The sequence below is a fragment of the Leptodactylus fuscus genome, chromosome 4 (assembly GCF_031893055.1).
Source record: "Leptodactylus fuscus isolate aLepFus1 chromosome 4, aLepFus1.hap2, whole genome shotgun sequence".
Taxonomy (NCBI): Eukaryota; Metazoa; Chordata; class Amphibia; order Anura; family Leptodactylidae; genus Leptodactylus; species Leptodactylus fuscus.
In genome coordinates, this window is record NC_134268.1 from 76,762,273 (window position 1) to 76,780,588 (window position 18,316).

General features: G+C 40.4%; 1 protein-coding gene across 1 annotated transcript in view; it reads right to left on the reverse strand.

Moving 5' to 3' along the window:
- The window catches only part of PTPN2 (protein tyrosine phosphatase non-receptor type 2), a 35,407-nt gene that overhangs the window by 10,385 nt on the left and 6,706 nt on the right, over positions 1-18,316 (reverse strand). The window contains exons 2-7 of the mRNA XM_075270705.1: positions 14,175-14,265; positions 6,212-6,312; positions 4,739-4,837; positions 3,505-3,642; positions 3,171-3,380; positions 1,356-1,514 (exon numbers count right to left, since the gene is read on the reverse strand). Of these exons, the coding sequence (XP_075126806.1) occupies positions 1,356-1,514; positions 3,171-3,380; positions 3,505-3,642; positions 4,739-4,837; positions 6,212-6,312; positions 14,175-14,265 (798 nt within the window). The remainder of the gene's footprint in view (positions 1-1,355; positions 1,515-3,170; positions 3,381-3,504; positions 3,643-4,738; positions 4,838-6,211; positions 6,313-14,174; positions 14,266-18,316) is intronic.

Here is an 18,316-nt window from a genome sequence, read left to right on the forward strand (position 1 = left end):
GTTATGCTAATTTCTCTAGGATAAATATATTCCCAATATACTGCATTTCATTTACTCGATAAGAGGTGAAGAGCTCATGTTGAGCTTGACATTAGCATGGATCATTCATTCATAGGTAAGAAATCTGCAAATCTGATCGGATTTTATTCTGGAATGCAGAATATCATCAGAACCCTACAGTACTTTAAGGCGGAGGCCCCACACTGCAGAACGCAGCTTTTTTTGTTAAAGAGGACCTTTCATCAGATCAGGCACATGCAGTTCTATATACTGCTGGAAAGCTGACAGTGCGCTGAATTCAGCGCACTGTCGGGTTTCCCGATCTGTGCCCGGTGTAAAGCGCTATCAGTCCCGGTACCGTAGCGCTTTACAGTCAGAAGGGCGTTTCTGACACTTGGCCAGGGACGCCCTTCTGCCCAGCAGCACCTATCGCGCTGTAATGTGGAGCGGGGAGGAACAACCCCCCCCTTGATAATACTCGGCTATGGACGAGCTGTGTGAGCAGAGGGAGGGGGCGTTCCAGGCTATGACTAAGGCACGCATGTGCTGAAACGCGTCAGCCGACGTCACTTCTCCTTGGTGTGTTCGGGGGTAGGGAGTGATGTTCACTGATTGTATGGACAAAACTTTTTTTACGTTTTCTAATAAAGCATTTGGATTTTATGCACGTGGATGCCGGATTCTTCATTTCTTCATTACGAGACACTCCGAGTCGACGGGGATTTCTTTCATCCAGGCACCCGATTATTCCTCCAGTAACCGTGAGTGTGGTCCCATTACCAGGATGTATTTGTTTGTGCAAACGATACTATGATATGCTATTACACCCAAAGGGATCGTGTTTATGTGTTTGAAGCACCAAATCATCTGAGTTTCCACAAATATATCTTGTCAACTGTTTGCATTGTTGACATCTATTTACTATCAAGATTAGTTTCTGTATGGGCTGTGATATTCCTTTTCTCTTTCCCACCTTTGCTAAAGTCGTATTGCAATGTGAGCATAGTTTGTTACGTTAGTACCTGAGAAGAAGAAAGCAACCATGTAACCCTGGATAACCCCCTGCAAATTGCATAGTGGGCAAATAATAGGTAAGACAGGAACAATTACTCCAGTCTTCAACCAATAGCAGCAGAACACTGACATAAGTCTGAAAAAAGACCCTTGGTACAACAGCTGCTATGAACCCATTTATGATAATTTACAGAACTAGAGCCTAAAACAAAGTACGCCATCTTCCCCTAAGATTGGTTTTGGCAGTTTGCCCATAGGGATTCATAAATGCATACTTCTAGTAAACATTTTTGATCAGTAGAAATTGACAGCAAAGCCCAACTACGAGAGTATATACCGACCTGTACACCTGAGCTTTTCATCAGATTTGTTCCCTCAATCACAGCCATGTAGGAGAACCTTAGTTGACCTGGTGTCTGTATTAAGCCCATTCTGTAGTGCCTCATGTCCAATAACACCTTTTTAATATCCACTGTAGAAGGATCTTTTCGTTTCTCAATCTAACAGGAAAGGTAAAGTAGTGAAACGACACGCAACATATAGAACGGTTATTGTCCTGTCAAAACAAAGCTATGAAGTTTTAGAGTAATCCTAAAACTATTTGAGGAACAGCTATTTTTCCCAACTCCTCCATATACATGCACTTTCAGCTCAGCTGAGAGTGTGAGTGTTCTTAATAGGGAGAGGGGAGTAAGTTGCAAAATCAGAGTGTTCTGTTAACATTTACCTAAAAAGTGCAGCATATTATAGGGAGTGGTCTGTGTGTGTACCTATATGTCCTGTCTGTATTATAAATGACAATTTGCTGTCCAGCTAAAATATTTAACTGATCAATACTTTCCAATAAACTTTGCATAAATGAGTAGTATAGGTGATAAGAAACTAACCATATATCTTACCAGAGAGAAATCCTCTCTCCTTGTATGGTCTTTACCCTGCTACCCTTCCCTCATAAACTTACACTCATTCTGAAAATCTCTGCTATATCTATCATGAGACGAAATATGGGAACATATGTCTAAAGAAATTTATGGAATGGGAGGGATATGAGTGAGCAGAGAGAAAGCAAGATAGCACCATAGAATCTAGTTTAGACCGATGCTGGAGCTAAATTGGAGCTTTCTATCACATCCACATAAATTATTCACATAAGTACAAGGCAGGACTTCTATAGATCCTGCATAGTCCTATAGCTGTTTCTGAGTGAGAGTGACACAAAGAGCTGTGCACGGTGTGCAGTATATAGTATCTAGAATCCAACCACCAGTCCGGAGAGAAATGCACACTACAGAAAGGCTGCGGAGGGGACTGCTAAATAATGAATGCATGTTATATAATATATGCAAATATTGTCACTTATGTAATACACACCATACCATTGATTTATGCAAAGTAGGTGTTCTTAAGAGTGAAGTACATAAGTGAAGTGCATACATACATGCTTACGATTCAGTCACCAGCAAGAAGTGCAGCCAATATGCCACCAAACACGGCAGCAGTATCACTAGTAAGGGGTTACTAAAAGTGGGGAGCATCACAAGACATCTTTTGTGTCATTTTGGGCTAATTGTATAGCAGACCATATCATACATTGGCCTCAAATAGTATAGTATGGCGACCGGTCTGCTTTAATAGAAACAACTAAAATAAGTCAGTTTTATTAGTATTATTAAAGATGAAAAGCTCTGTATGGTTGGGGCATGAACTACAATTTAAGCATTGTCAATCACTAGCGCTTTAATGGTTTCCAAGGCAAAATTGATTAATGTGAAATTGGTGGGGCGTCCATCACCTAACAGCCTACCCTCATCAGCTATTTGGAGCTGAGCTGCAAAGTGTATAGAGCTTACATGTGGGTGATGCAAGATGTCGGACCCCCATCTAAGGACAAATTATTAATATGTTTTGAAGAACCTCCATAAAGAAAATACTGCAGGGTGCCTAGGGCTGGACAACAGGGTGACATCCAAACATATAATGGTAAGATATGTAAATAAAGACAGATGTCTGACCACTCTATCACATCTGTTTATACCTTACTATATTATACACCGGTGACAACGTGACAATTCTGTCATCAAGGGTAACCCTGGTCTGAAAAAGCAATGACGTAAACAGCTATAAACTGAAATATAAAAAACAAACAAAAAACATACCAAAACAAGACAGGTGTCCACCAAGGAAAAGGTCCCCGAGCGTCCTATGCCTGCACTGCAGTGTACAACAGAAGGCCCATATTCGGGACCAAGGGAACCGGATTTGCGGACTTCAAATAAGAAGTCAAGGAATGAGCCTGGGGATTCCGGAACTCCAAAATCTGGCCATGTGGTATAATGGAAATGGAAAATTTCTCTGGTCTCTGAGGTCTACAGCAAAAAGCATATGACGGTATGAAAATAAAATATTACAAAGTTATTTGTGCTATGACAAAAAGCAAAAGTGGTCCTGTTAGTATCTGCTATGTCATTTCTAATATGATCTCTCACTTACATTGATATTTTGGAGCTGCAACAATCGAATTGTATAATTGGGTTTAACATCTTCGGACACAAGTTTGACACATAGCTCTGTTTCCTTAAAAAGAAGTACTTCTGCCTCTGGCGCAGGCCAATATGGTGCACATTTTACCTGTACCGACAGACAGAAAAAGTATAACTGACATTAACTTTTATTTTGGTGTTTTTTTGTTTTTTTTTTAATGAAAGTTCACAATCAGTCCATGGTCATATCATGGACACAGGTGCACCTAAGTGTTCCTCACATGACCATGGACAGATCTTTATCCACTTGGAGGAACCGATATAGAAAATATATTGGAAAATTGAATAACTTTATTATAGAAATAATAGTATTTGTCTCAAAATATGTCCAATACTAAAATAGTAGCAAACACACCAAGTCCGACAGACTCCATTATAAAACTGAAACCGTGCAGGACTTTTTCTCTCTGCCGATTTTCTGCAAACACTGTGAGAGTCTCCAAGACAGAATAACACAGATGTGAAAGTAGCCTGAAATGGGACAACTTAACAGTGTAAAAAGGATGTACTGTTAGGCCCATAATAGCGCCTGAGGATGTTGCATGCCACAGGGATTCTGGATGTGGCCTTCTTTAAAGGTTTGTCATTCTTCACCGACTGCTGAGGATCTGCACAGTATCAGCTTCACCCAAAGTACCAGGTTTTTGTGACCTTTGGGAGCAGGAGTCTGAAACGTAGCCCTTGTAGTGGTAAAGGTGGCTCACCCCTGATATTTGTAGTGCAACAGACCGGTAACATAAAATTCTCTAACAGTTTAGAGTTTGTAACAAAAAATTGATTTAAACAAGATGACATATCACTGTGTAAATGGAAACTTCATAGGCCTGGAGAGCAAATAAAAATGCTTTGCCACGCAGTTCTAGATTTCTGAGTCTGTATTTCTATTTTATAGAAGAATTGAACAGACGGTACAGAACACATTACTAAGGGTATGTATACTATGCAACTTGAGGAACCTGCAAAGTATTGTGTGGATTTATTACAAGTAGAAAGGCTCATTTTCCACAATAACCTACAAGCAATACAAAGTATATGAGGATGAAAAGTATCAGAGCAATGACACAACCTAAAGCCAGGAAATACTGCTGCACAGAGACACAAGCAGATGGAGATGTGAAACCGATTGCATCTGGTAGAACACATGACTTCATTTCTGAGAAAAACACACTGAGCTGCACACTTACCGCATCCTTTTCAATGAGTCGGTTCAGCATGACAATCGCTTTGCTTTTCTGCTGCCAGACCATTAACCAGAAATGACAGCAGGTATTAGGAAGAGGGCCCTATGGAAGGAAAAACAACAAAAGACTTACAAAGCAGGCAGGGAGACTTCATATTTATACAACCTCAAGCTAATCCACAGCTCTTTACAATCGGGGGAAGTAGTTAACGTTTACAATGACATTATGGGAACAAAGGTGAAGGTTTACCAACAATAGAACTAAAGGACTCTATAAACGTGAATGAGGCTCATGGGCTATGGTTGTAATTTTAACACACATTATGCCAGGCTTCCCGGAAGAGAGGAATTGTGAGCACTGAAGTCTAATGTGGTGCCACAAAGGAAAGCATTACAAAATACAGATGCAGCATAGGAGAAGTGCTGGACATGGGAGCAAGAGACTTTAATAAAAGGGAACTGCTCAGTCCATCATCCTAACTGAAGACCATCGGTAGCTGCACTGGTAATAGAAGTGGCAGAATTGGGGAGAACAGAAATGTTAGATCTTTACAGGTATTTGTATAGCCTTAAGCCAGAAATTCCAACCAGACAGCTGTTTCCAAGATGCACTGAAGCAGAGCTCAATAGTTAACAAAATTCCAGAATAGATTACAATGGCCGACAAATGAACATGGTCTGGATGAGCAGCTAAGACACAAAACCTTCTCTGTGACCCCGTACTAACCTGAAGGCACACAGACATACCCGATAGTAATGGAGTTCTTCAAGAGTGTGGGGGAACATTTTACTGAAGTTGGTATAAAACTGGTTGTCTGCAGCATAAAGATGGTAATGCCTAGCACTGAACTTTAAGGAACCATGACAGAGGTAGTTGAGAAAAAGCAGAAGTGTCAGATACAATATATAAAAGGTCATTGGGTAAAAGTCTGTGCAACTGTTTTATTGAAGGAGTCTTAATACAGACAACCCTTTCGATATGTGTGGGTGCAGCTCCTTACACAACCATCAGACAGCTGCTATGTCCTATTAGGTGGTTTCCATTCTATAAATTCTGGATTATGGGGAGTGGGGTTGTTTCTGAGTGGGGAATCCCAATTCTCTGTTGTCCATACGCCGTAACACGACATAGGAACAGGATGGCGCTCAAGGGTCATCTATGGTGACAACTCCAACAAAGCTGTTGCAAATAATTTTACCTAATGGTATTTTATATATCAGGGAATTCTGCCTTTCTCCACTATCTGCAGCATGTGTACATTGGTGATCATATGATGAAACTTTGTTTATGATTTCTGTGAGTAAATTTGGGAAAGTCTGTTAATGTGTCCATTACTGCACCAGGGAAAGTCATGAAACATCATCAGGAAGGCTCCTACTTGGCACTATGAACACAGGTACAACGCCATTGCCTCCAAGTTTCCGGAATTGTAGTCATCTCTATTTACAATCTATGTTACATAAGGTTTTTAGCTACCTGTGTTAGAATATAGTTTCTCTGGGCTTCTTCCACAACAACAAGACTGGCATTGATGTAATCATTGTCAACATTCTGCAGCTTGACACGACTATGATCATCTGTAAAAGAAAGCCAAATGGTAGCAATATTGTACAGAGAATTCAATCACATGAAGACACCCATTCTGAAAATCACACTCATTCTGAAAATTTTCAGAGGGTCTCATATCAGATACACTGTAATGGAGTAAAATAAAGCAAAACATCCTGCCAGATAATGAAAAAATACACCATATACACTCAAGTGTATCAATTTGTAGAAAAATCTGTCCTATAGAAGTACTGTAACTTGCCCATATCAAAAGGCCTATAGCAATTCTGAAATAAGGGGACATCTTCCTTCAGTAACATGAGTGCATGGGATTTGCTCACAACAGCACACCAATTCCCAAAAGGTTCCATTTTATGGCTTTCATAATTTAAATTTGACCAAGTTATACTTTAGTCTAGTGCTAAACAGAATTCTGTTAATATTGAATACTGTAATACTGAACACCTTCCAAATTTCTCTTACCCTAGCAACCATACCATTTAACCATTGTTTGAGTTCAAGTTCATGGTTTATCTTAAAGTTAAAGGTTTTTCTGAGACTTACATATTGATACTCTATCCCTAGGATAGGTCACCAATATGCCTGAAAAACCTCTCTGAAATGGTAGCCACTAGGTGTCTCCCTTCGAGCCAATTTACAGTTTACTCACTGTTGCTAGCCAAGGTTCGTCCATAGATGCGGTTATTCAGTCTTGCTCATCTAATGTGAGCGAGGGAGGGGTTCTTTTCTCCCTTCACACAGTGAATGCAGATGGGAGGGGTTGATTCTCTTCAGTCTCCACACACATCTACAAACCGCATATTCATGACAGAAAATTCTGCAAGTCTCACAGCTTACCATGTAAGGAAAAAGTATTCAAAGTACCGTATTTTTCGGACTATAAGACGCACTTTTTTCCCCCAAAATTTGGGGGGAAAAGAAGGGTGCGTCTTATAGTCTGAATGTGGCGCCTGGCATCCGCTGTAATAGAGAGGCGGAAGCCGGCAAGTGATAGACGCCGGGGCCTGAGACATCGCTGCGCTCCTCTGCCCTGCATGAAGCCAGCAGCGATGCTGCTATTCCGCTCCTCCGTCCCCCCGCCGCTGGCTTCCTGCAGGGCAGAGGAGCAATGTCTCAGGCCCCGGCACCAGTGCCAGCGTCTATCCCTCGCCGGCATCCGCCTCTCTAGTACAGCGGATGCCGGGTCAGTATCGGTGGCCCCTTCTCCCCCGGGGCCGGTCCCCACCGGCCCCGTACCTGTAAAGTTGCAGGCCGGCTCCTGCGCGATATCGCAGGAGCCGACCTGTTCGGGTGACAGCCGGGAGCCTAATGAGGCTCCCAGGCCTGTCATTGCTATATATTAGTATTGCGGCTGGGTCTATGACCAGCCGTAATGCTAATAGACAGAATGTCCCATAGATGGCAATACAGTTGTATTGCCGTCTATGGGACTTGCAATCAAGTGACCGCAGGTTCAAGCCCCCGGGGGGGGAATAAAATAGTAAAAAAAAAAAAAAAAAAAAAAAAAAAAAAGGCTTTAAAAATATATAATAAAAATATGAAATAAATAAAAGTTCTAAATCACCTCCTGTTTTTTTTTCAATACAAGGTGATCTAAGAAATAGACATTCCCCAAAATGGTATAACTAAAAAGTACATCTGGCCCCGCAAAAAAAAAAAAAACACTCTATGCATCCCCGTACAGCTGCAGGGTCACCTGTCAATGTGGCCTTGCAGCTGTTGCAAAACTACAACTCCCATATATTAAATATTTTACCAGTTTTTGCTTCAAATTTTTTTTCCCCTATTTTCCTCCTCTAAAACCTAAGGTGCGTCTTATAGTCCAGTGCGTCTTGTAGTCCGAAAAATACGGTACTTTATTCAAAGACAGCAAGCAGCTTTCCTGACTGCGCTCAGATGGTGTCCCCCCATCCCCATGTTTTAGGCTGGGTAAGTTATGCCACATTTACTGAATCTGACAGTGAATATGCTCATGTGGGCACATTCTCTACCATAAAATCATAGCCAGGACTGTGGAGGGCCGCGTGGTCAGTGATCATCAACTGCATAGCTAAACAAATTGCCCATGCAGTGGGGAAAGACAGGATAAGGCTATACATGCCATTGTGTATGGAAGGAAAAATCCGTGTATCAATCACACTTACTGGTCTGACCATGGCTCACTTGAACCGAACTCAAAATGATTTATAAAAAAAAATAAAAATAAAAAAAATTGCCACAAACTAGTAGTTTTCAAGATTTTAAACCCTACTTGCAAGTGATTTCCGAATACAGAAGTCAGGTAAGAATAAAAGAGTTCTTTTGGTGGTTTAGTATCCCAGATAGACCTGAAATGTTGCCTTTAAAGGGATCCTCCATCTAAATAATGTAATACAACTTTATAATAAATTGTAGTCCTTTAACCCTATAGTGTTTCACTTAATTTTGGAGATTGGGGTAAAACTAACTTCAGCCAAACACGTTCTTGAAAGAAAAAACAGCAGCCTGTCAACAGGTTATAGACTGTGTTAAAACAAAAAGGTGCCTATGACTTGTAATGAGCAATTATTATTATTATTTATTTATTTATATAGCACCATTAATTCCATGGTGCTTTACATTTGGGGGTTACATACAATACACAGAATATACAGGTAGATATAATACTAACAATGACCGACTGGCACAGTGGGGTAGAGGGCCCTGCCTGCAAGGGCTTACAATCTATGAGGGAAGGGGGTAGAGACAGAAGGAGAGGGGGGAGGCTGTACAGATGTCAGTGAGGTGATAGTGTTATTGGAGGGTGTAGGCCTAATAAACCTCTTTAATGTACTTATGGTATTAACAACAACCCCCCAGCTCAGGCGAGTTCATCAATTGTTGACAAGTAAGCGGCTGATCATGTCCAGGCCCCTGCCTTATCAGCAAAACTAAAGTGCTGGTGTATAGCTATGCCATCACTTCATAATTGGAAAAAAAGGGGCAAACATGACGATTAAATACTGAATATCCTACACCATCTACCATTGCATGCCGGAGGTCCAAGCCACCCAGATGGAGCAGTAACTGAAGCATGGCCTCATACTATGGATTGCATGGTCCTTGTATTCTACTGCGCAGAAAGTGGCTGTCTCTGCATGAGAAAACGAAACCCTTCATTCTCATTACCAGAGGTATTCCCAGTAGACCAGTGGTTCTTAACCAGGGTTCGATCGAACCCTAGGCCATATGCACGATTCATTTTGTGTACCAGTAAAAAAAACATATACCTAGGTCTTGAATTTGGAAAAAAATCATATTTGATTTATCACTAAAGAAGGGTTCGGTGAATGTGCATATGAAACTGGTGGGTTCGGTACCTCAAACAAGGTTAAGAACCACTGCAGTAGACAGAGCAGCACCAGTCATCATAAAGTGATGGAGACTACTACAGCTATGATTAACCTCTTAACTCCATGTTGGGCTGTGATCAGATTTTGTACTGTAACGTCACAGCAGAAAAAAAAATCCCAAAAAAACTACATACCGTATATACTCGAGTATAAGCTGCCAAGAATATAAGCCGATTCCCCTAATTTTACCACAAAAAAACTGGGAAAACTTATCGACTCGAGTATAAGCCTAAGGAAGGGGAAATGCAACAACTGCTGGAAAATTTCAAAAATTTAAATAGATACCAATAAAATTACATTAATTGAGACATCATGGTCATGTGCATTACAGCTTAGTAACTCCATGTGCCTCATAGTAATAGCAGTTAACCCATTCATGTCCCTCACATTAACCCCCTGTGTGCCTCACATAACAGTTACTAATATGTGGGGCATATGGAGGTAATAAGTAGTTATCTTTATAATTAAGGTCCTTTATTAGTATGTGTCTCACAATTAGTAACCCTTATATGGGGCACACAGGGTTAATATGAGGGACTGCTATTAATGTGAGGCAGTTACTGTCAGTTACTGAAACTAAATTAATAACCCCAAACGCCTGACATTACTAGGAATAGTAATCCAGCAGGTACGTGTGTTTTACTTTCACTTTATTCTAGCTTCCTCTCCTCGGTGCAGGGCAGTAGCAGGGGCCTCCCGAGCTTTCATCTCTCTAGCTAGAGAAGGGGGAGTGTCCTATATCATTACTGTAGCACTATAGGACCTCCTCCTTCGTTTAATTTATGTAGGTCTTTGCCAGTCCAACCCTGACTCGAGTATAAGCGGGGGGGGGGGGGGGGCTTGTTCTGCATAAAAACTGTGCTGAAAAAGTCTGCTCATACTCGAGTAAATATGGTAATTGCTGCAAAACCAGTGCTTATAATGCATTTCTCTAATTTAATATTAAGTGTGCTAAACATGATCATCCACCATATTATATAATATCAGGCAAGGTGCTTTACAGCAAGAGACAGCAGTTTAATGTGATATACCGAACAAGACTTGACACGCTCTATAAATGCCTATCTGGAAGTGAAGGCGAATTCCTTAAGACAGACAAGACCGAACAAGCAGAGAAGACGATATGTCATTATGATCACTTACCACCTCTGTGTAAACTGACCTTTACTAAGCAACAGGTCTTTTATGTCCAACATTAAAAGAAAAAGAAGAAGAAAAAAAAATACACAAAAAACCCTACTGCTGACCGTAATGTGACAAAAGGCAGCCAAGAGAAAAACCGTGTCACTGTGCTGCATAGTATTGTGGTGATGGCTCCATGGTTTCTGCCTGACTTGAATTGGCTAGGCCTTTTATCGACTTGGGGAACAAACACAGAATCATTTCTTACTGGAATCTCCAAGAGACACTTATGATTCATTCATCAGCTGTTTTCAGAGGGTTTACAGTAAGCGCTGGACAAGCATTCGCTTGATAAATAAAACTGACTCGCTAAACAAAATAACTCAAGGACACAGGGCAAAGCATTTCCTAGACAATTCATTTCCATATATATTTATTTAAGCATTTGTGGACACTAGCATTTTTCTCCTGTGCTGCCAAAAGTGACCATTATTCAGGAAAAATGGCCAAAAATGACAGCAAAAGAGAGACAAATGATAAAAAGGAGGCAGTAGAGGCCCGCTGTCAATGAATGATGCAGGAAAGCGAAGTACCAATGCTTGTACATGGCATGAGGTTAGGAATTCTCAGAAATTAAAGTAATATTTTTACATACTGTATAGCCACAGTATACGGCACTTCCAGTATCACAGCTTTGTGCACACAAGTGCATGCTTATATACAAGGACAGGAAATAAACTAGCCCTATGAAAGAAGGAAAGCTTTTCCTACAACAATCCCTTGCTTGATACCAAAAATGTAGATGTGCACCCATTTCTGACTTTAATAGTCCATACTATTAAAAGGAGTGTCCACGTAGAGGAAAAATTCACTGTAAATTTAGCATAAAATGCCACTGCACAATGCAAAAAATACACAGCAGAGGTGGCTAAAAATCTCACCCACTTTGCCACTACTGTAGGGCTAAATACACACTACTGTATGTATTTGCTGGTCTGTGGCAAAATAGCATATGCATGATGTCCATGTGCTGTCCATCCTTTCCATAGACCCATTCACTCTTGCAGTAATCCCAGACTGCAGTTCTGAGTTTGCCCCTGGGCTCACAGCCCTCTCCATGGACCAGTTATCACATACAGTGTGTATGGGGCCATAGCTTATAATAGATCATTGCGCTAGCAATTAAAAATACAGCTAGCACTTGGACAAAGCATACGTTTGTGTGCATAGAGCCTAACACTACACAAACCTGGATGGAAAATCACAGTATTTTTAGTATGTGTGTGCAGCTGTACTTTTACAGGTTGGGTAGAACCTAAATTATAAAGGCATGAATGCAAAAGTTTTAAAAAAAATTTATGATGATGGGCACTGAGGCAGCATAAGGCCTGATGTCAGTCTGCATTACAACCCATCATTTGCAGGAGAAACAATCAGCGAGTGTCCCGGAGATCAAACTCAACAATTGTAATGATATATCCGAGCAATCTGCCACAGGATTATATATCCGAAATAAACACAGATTGGGCAATAATCTGCATGTGCTTTCCGAATCTCATAATGTAGTACTCATTATTAAATCCTTCATAGGTAACATTTTTATCATTAAAAGGCCAAATAGTTTCAGGCCATCCATATAGGCAACATTTTCGGAAAGGATGCACTTGTGGGCGAGGAAATTAACAAACAAACCACAAATGATGATGATGAGTAACAATCTAACATGTTTAGGATGCTTTCACACTGTGTATTGCATCATCTGTATGTGCAAACCCTTTACATAGTTGGCTGTGCTGCTGCTTCTAACACAAATATGACAACACACAGCCCATTGCCAGCAATCGATTATTACCCCTTCCTTTTCTCAGTGTTACACCGTGTACTGGCCCATTTGCAAAGCATTTCTGAGTCACATTTAGCACTGGCGAAAATGAAGTTCCCTTAATGTTTCCATAGACCTTCATTCACCAGACATGCCATTTTGTCTGCTGTATGGAAAAGAGCAATCTGATTTAAGGCCTGCTGCACACCAGCAAATATAATATGGAAAATCCAGACCATATATTACCCAAGTTTCCTGGACTGAATCTGGTGTGGAGATCTGGACTCTCAGTAGCATAGTGATCTATAATGCTAGGAGTCAATACTTTAGCAAGGTTCTACTGTAAGATACCATATACAGTACAATAGAGTTGCTGGAAAGCAGGGACTCCTAGCATCATAGATCACTGGGGCAGGAAATCCAGTACATTTATGAACCAGATTTCCTGTACTCTATTCCGTTCCATGTACTGGAAGCCTGACCTTTGAGCATATGGAGAACGGATGCAACAGTATGGCTACATAGCAGCGTCTGTCATTTTTCAAGAAATGCAAACTTCTGTGTGAAAGCACCATTATATTCATCCACATCTAATAGGTGTCCAAGTACTTTTATAGATTTTTAACCAGGATATTCCTTATTGTTCAGCAGTCTTTAGTGACAGAAGATTAAATTGGTGTAACAAACCCAAAGCTCAGGCAGAATTACAATTTTGTTTAAACCAGTACAACTTTTTAACAGACCCAAATAATCTGCATTATATTATACAATTATGTTGACTGCATTTTCCTGCCATGAGCTCAGACATGTTCTATCTTTGCTCAACTAGGTATTGCGAAATTCTGTCCTTTAGCGTGGCACTATATAGGAAAAAACAGATGAAATTTATGTATTGTAACTGACAATCCACAGATCGAAAAAGGAAAAGAAAGTGAAAAATTTAACATAATGAAGAGCAATTCTATTACATAAATAGAAGTCCCAAGAACCTATGATGCCCCCTTCAGTTTAGTTGAGAGCAAAAGCAAAGCAGAGAATGAAAATATTCTGTTCTCTTTACATTTTAGACAGCACTCAGCTCAGCGTTGTATCATTCAAGTGACTATATATTTGGTAAACCTGGTTCCTGCAACTGTAAGCCACCATGTTTTTTTTCTTCTGCAATTACACTGAGGGCAGACCGCAGTGTTTACACCATGTGGGGCCCCAGCCTTAAAGAGGACTTGTCACCAGGTCTGAAAAGCCCAATAACATACATCCAGGTCATATAATTATTTATATATATATATATATATATATATATATATATATATATATATATATACACAATATATACGCACACACACACACACACCACAAGTTCTCTTTAAACATCAGATATATACCTCAGCAGTATCTGCAGACCTATACCCATGACACGCACTGCAAATGGTAGACCCTTAGTCTGTACTTATGGTTTGCATATTAAATATTCACCTCTATTACAAATACAGGAGAAAAAAAAACCCCAAACACTTGACAGTTAAAGAAGAGTTACAAGGAGTATTATACTTACATGGGTTAACATCTCTGTATCTGTTCCGATTCTTATTTTCTGGACTCTTCGCTATTTTATTGGGCAGCACAGGTGAATTAAACCTTATTTCCTAGAAAACAAAATGAACATTACTTTAAGCTACTAAGTGACCCAACAATGATCTCGGACTCTTATTGCTACAAAAAACTAGGTCAGAAAAGCAGTGGTCCACAGGTAAAACAATTTTCCAATAGTTATCCATGTTATTTTTTTTCCACTTCTAGAACACAATCTTCACAACATATTCTTACAGAAGAGGACTACACTCTGAACAATACAGAATATGAAAATATTGAGGGCTACAGGATAAAACTTTAGGTAGCACTCTGACAAGATTTTTGTTTTCTAGCCCATCAGAAAGGTACATGATGTAAATTGATGTGCTGATACAATAAGGTTATTAAAGAGTTGTCCACTCCCTTCTGGTCCTCAACTGTGTCATGTGACCCGCATCCAGACTCTACATAAGATACAACGCATTTTGTGAGGACCGCCACCAATCAGCTGTTTGAAGACACCGCATTGTTCAGGTAAGAACTGTGGCATCTACACTGAATGCTAATCACAGGGCCAAACATTTTATAGGCTCCCTATTCACTTGAATGAGACAGAGCTGTAAACAGGTCAAGTGATGAATGAATGGAACGTCATTGGCCTGTAAACCAAAAGTGAGCAACTGATCTGTGTGGGTACTGGGTGACAGAAATGTATCATACATTTGAGTATTTTAAAATTATGGAGATAACCTAACATATTCTAAGTAACCCAAGTCCATATAACTGCTTACATCTTCAATATTCAGTAAAGGTCATCATGCAAGATGTGGGTATTTTGCTCACTGACCTCTTCTAAACTAAAGGTCAGTGTTTTTCCCAGAACATAATCTTCCAGATGATCAAATTACTACAACTTTCCAGAAACAACAAATTAAGAAACAGGAAGTCTCACACATGCTGATCATTACAAGCAAGAAGACACAAAGAGACAGACAGCAACACCTTCAAAATAAAATACGGCCTGCCAACCAAAACGAAGTGGAAGTAAAATCCCATGAACCCATGGGGTTGTCATAAGTGACTGGAACAGAAGAATACTCCTCTCTCTGCACATGTTCTACAAACTGGTTACAGTGAAAGTTGTGAGTCTATGCAACTCTGGTTTAACTAGTTATATCTCAATCTAATCTTTATTACAACACTGAGATGGGGTCTCTAATCCCTGCGGCTTGGGAATTAGAGAGGTTTAAAGTGACAGTTTCCTGTGTAGGTGAACCATAATGCACTTTGTTCAAACCCCGGAGGAGGGGGATCATCTTGAACGGTAGGCCCCGTTCACATGGGGCAGGGAATGGCGTATTTTGGTCCTGATTCTGACGCGGGAAACTGCGTCAGAATAGGACCAAAATGCACCTACCGCGACAGTCGCGGCTTTCCGCTCTGGAGTAGGCCCAAATGAATGGGCCTAGTCCGGAGGGTGGTGCTGCCACGAGGCAGGCGCCGTGGCTTTATCAGCCGCGGAATCCGCTTGAAGAAAGGGCATCTTGCTTCTTTTTTCCGTGAGCGTGACCTCTATTTTGTAAGGGGGCGGATTCTGAGGTGGATTCAGCGCTAAGATCCGCCCCCTCTTGCCCCTTGTGAACGAGCCCTGATGGGATTGAGGGCATTCAGTAACACAGCCATGGGGGGACTATTTAGTTAGGTTGCGCATAGTGTAATCTCTCAAAACTCCACAGACTTTCTGTGAAAAGTGATGAGGGAAAACCTGCAATGTTTTTCCTGTATGCTTTTTGGATGCGGCTCACTATGTGGGAATTTAGCCTAATGGAGTTTTCTCATGACTTTTATATTGATGACTTATCCTTAGATAACCTCCTGAAATATAAATGATATAAACAGGCAATCTACAGGTGCCTCTGTGTGAGCGTTACCATGGACAGAGTCTCATCTTGTAAGTGATCGCCAAGCAATCTCACGTTCTTCAATAAATAAGCCAAAAAAACTTAGGCGCCTGCAGCAGGTTTCTAGGAATGATACATACCTGACCTCAGGGATTTGTTCACCTTAGTCTAAAGAGCGATTTATATTTTTGTGTAAGAAGGAAGCTTAAAATGATCAGCAATTAAATATTAAGTTACATATTACAAGCACCCGGCTCCCTTAAGTACTGCCCTATTTTCTGAGAAGATCAAATAATGCTTTTAAATGCATCTTAAAGTGCAATAACCAGAAATCTAGGATCATTTGAAAATGCTGGAAACATCACTTTGCCACTGTAATTTTGTTTCTTTAAAAAAACTAAGCCAGGCCTGGAGAAATCTTAGTCAGATCTAGAGCCAGACTCAGAAGTTAGGAGCGCTAGACGTCTAGAGTCAGAATGGGTAGACATTAAAATTAAATTATATAAAGGAGTTCAGCAACTTATTTTCCTGAAAGCTATGGCCACCTGGAATTGGGTAGATTTTGCAGAGGCAAACCTGCAATTTATGATGTGGGTCTACCACGACTTTCACTGCAACAATAACCAACATGCTGCAGGTTGAAAACCACAAACCCAGGTCACTTTATGCAACTTGTACACAACAGTGGATTACGGTAGCTGATGACAAACTCTTGGCGTCTGACCGAGTACAACCCATGTGACCCTTCCCTAAGGCCAGTCAAAGACATTAGGATTTCATATGGCCATCACAGAGGCCTCTTAAGTGTTGACGGGACTGTTTGTACTAAACAGTAAGGGCACAAGCTGGATGACAGGCCAAGTGCAGCCAAGCATGATATTTTCAACCTGTCAAAAAAAAAAAAAAAAAAATTCAGCATGAGGGTATGTACACATGAAGTTTTTTGCAGGCTCAAAAACACATCCCCTTCATTTCAATGGAGTCAATAGCAGATTTTTTTTCAGCTAGAGGGAAAAAAAAGCAACATGACCTACCGTATATACTCGAGTATAAGCCGAATTTTTCAGCCCAGTTTTTGTGCTGAAAAAGCCCCCCTCGGCTTATACTCGAGTCAGCAAAAAAAAAAAAAAATAATTTTTTTTTTAGGAGGGTGAGGGGGGTTTATGACCAGCCACAATGTCAATGTATAGAATCTCCCATACAATAGTGCAAAAATTAAAATAAATAAATAAAAGTTCTTAATCCCTCCTTTCCCTAGAATACATACAAAAGTAGAAAATGACTGTGAAACACATACACATTAGGTATCCCTGTGTCTGACAGTGCCCTGTCTACTGAATATAGGGGATCTGCAGTGCTCCTGTTCCATCAGGAAGGGGTTAATAGGAGCACTGCAGATACCCTATATTCAGCCAGGCTGAATTCCAAGTGGGGGAAAAAAAAACAGTCCTCAGGCTCAGGGAAGGGGCAGGCAGACAGACAGACAACCAAAACACCCCCTCCCCTTCCCCAGCATCTACTGCACCCAAAAACTACGACCATTTTAATTTTTGAAATTTTACAGTAGCTGCTGCATCCCCCCCCCCCCCCCAGGCTTATACTCGAGTCAATAAGTTTTCCCAGTTTTTTGTGGTAAAATTAGGGGCCTCGGCTTATATTCGGGTCGGCTTATACTCGAGTATATACGGTATCTTCGAGCAGATGCCAACTTGAAAAACCCATAGAAATCAATGGTAAATGGGAAAAAAAAAAAAAAATCTGCCACAGGTTTTTGATGCATTTTTACATGGTTTATGCAATAACCACATCAAAAAAGCATTTTTTTTTTATTTTTTTTTTTTAAGGGAAATTTCTAAAAAGAAATAAATTTCCTAAATCCTGAAGCAGATTTTTTCAGCCCAAAAAAAAAAAAAAAAAGTGTCAACATACTCTGACAGATTATCTTTCAGCTGATTACAGTGTGATGTCATTCGACTGTAAACAAATGCTCACTGTATTAACATAGGTAGTTACATAACTGATATGGATGAAAAAAGGTCTATGTCCATCACCTAAACAATCAGACATTTAGGTTAGCTACACACAACAGTTTCACCCATGAAACTCTGTCCATGTGTTAACCAGATTTACCAGCTTGAACTTGGATGCTGGGAGTCGGACTCTTAGCTGTATAGATATCTATGATACTAGGAGTCCCGACCTGCCAGCAACATACTATATTGTA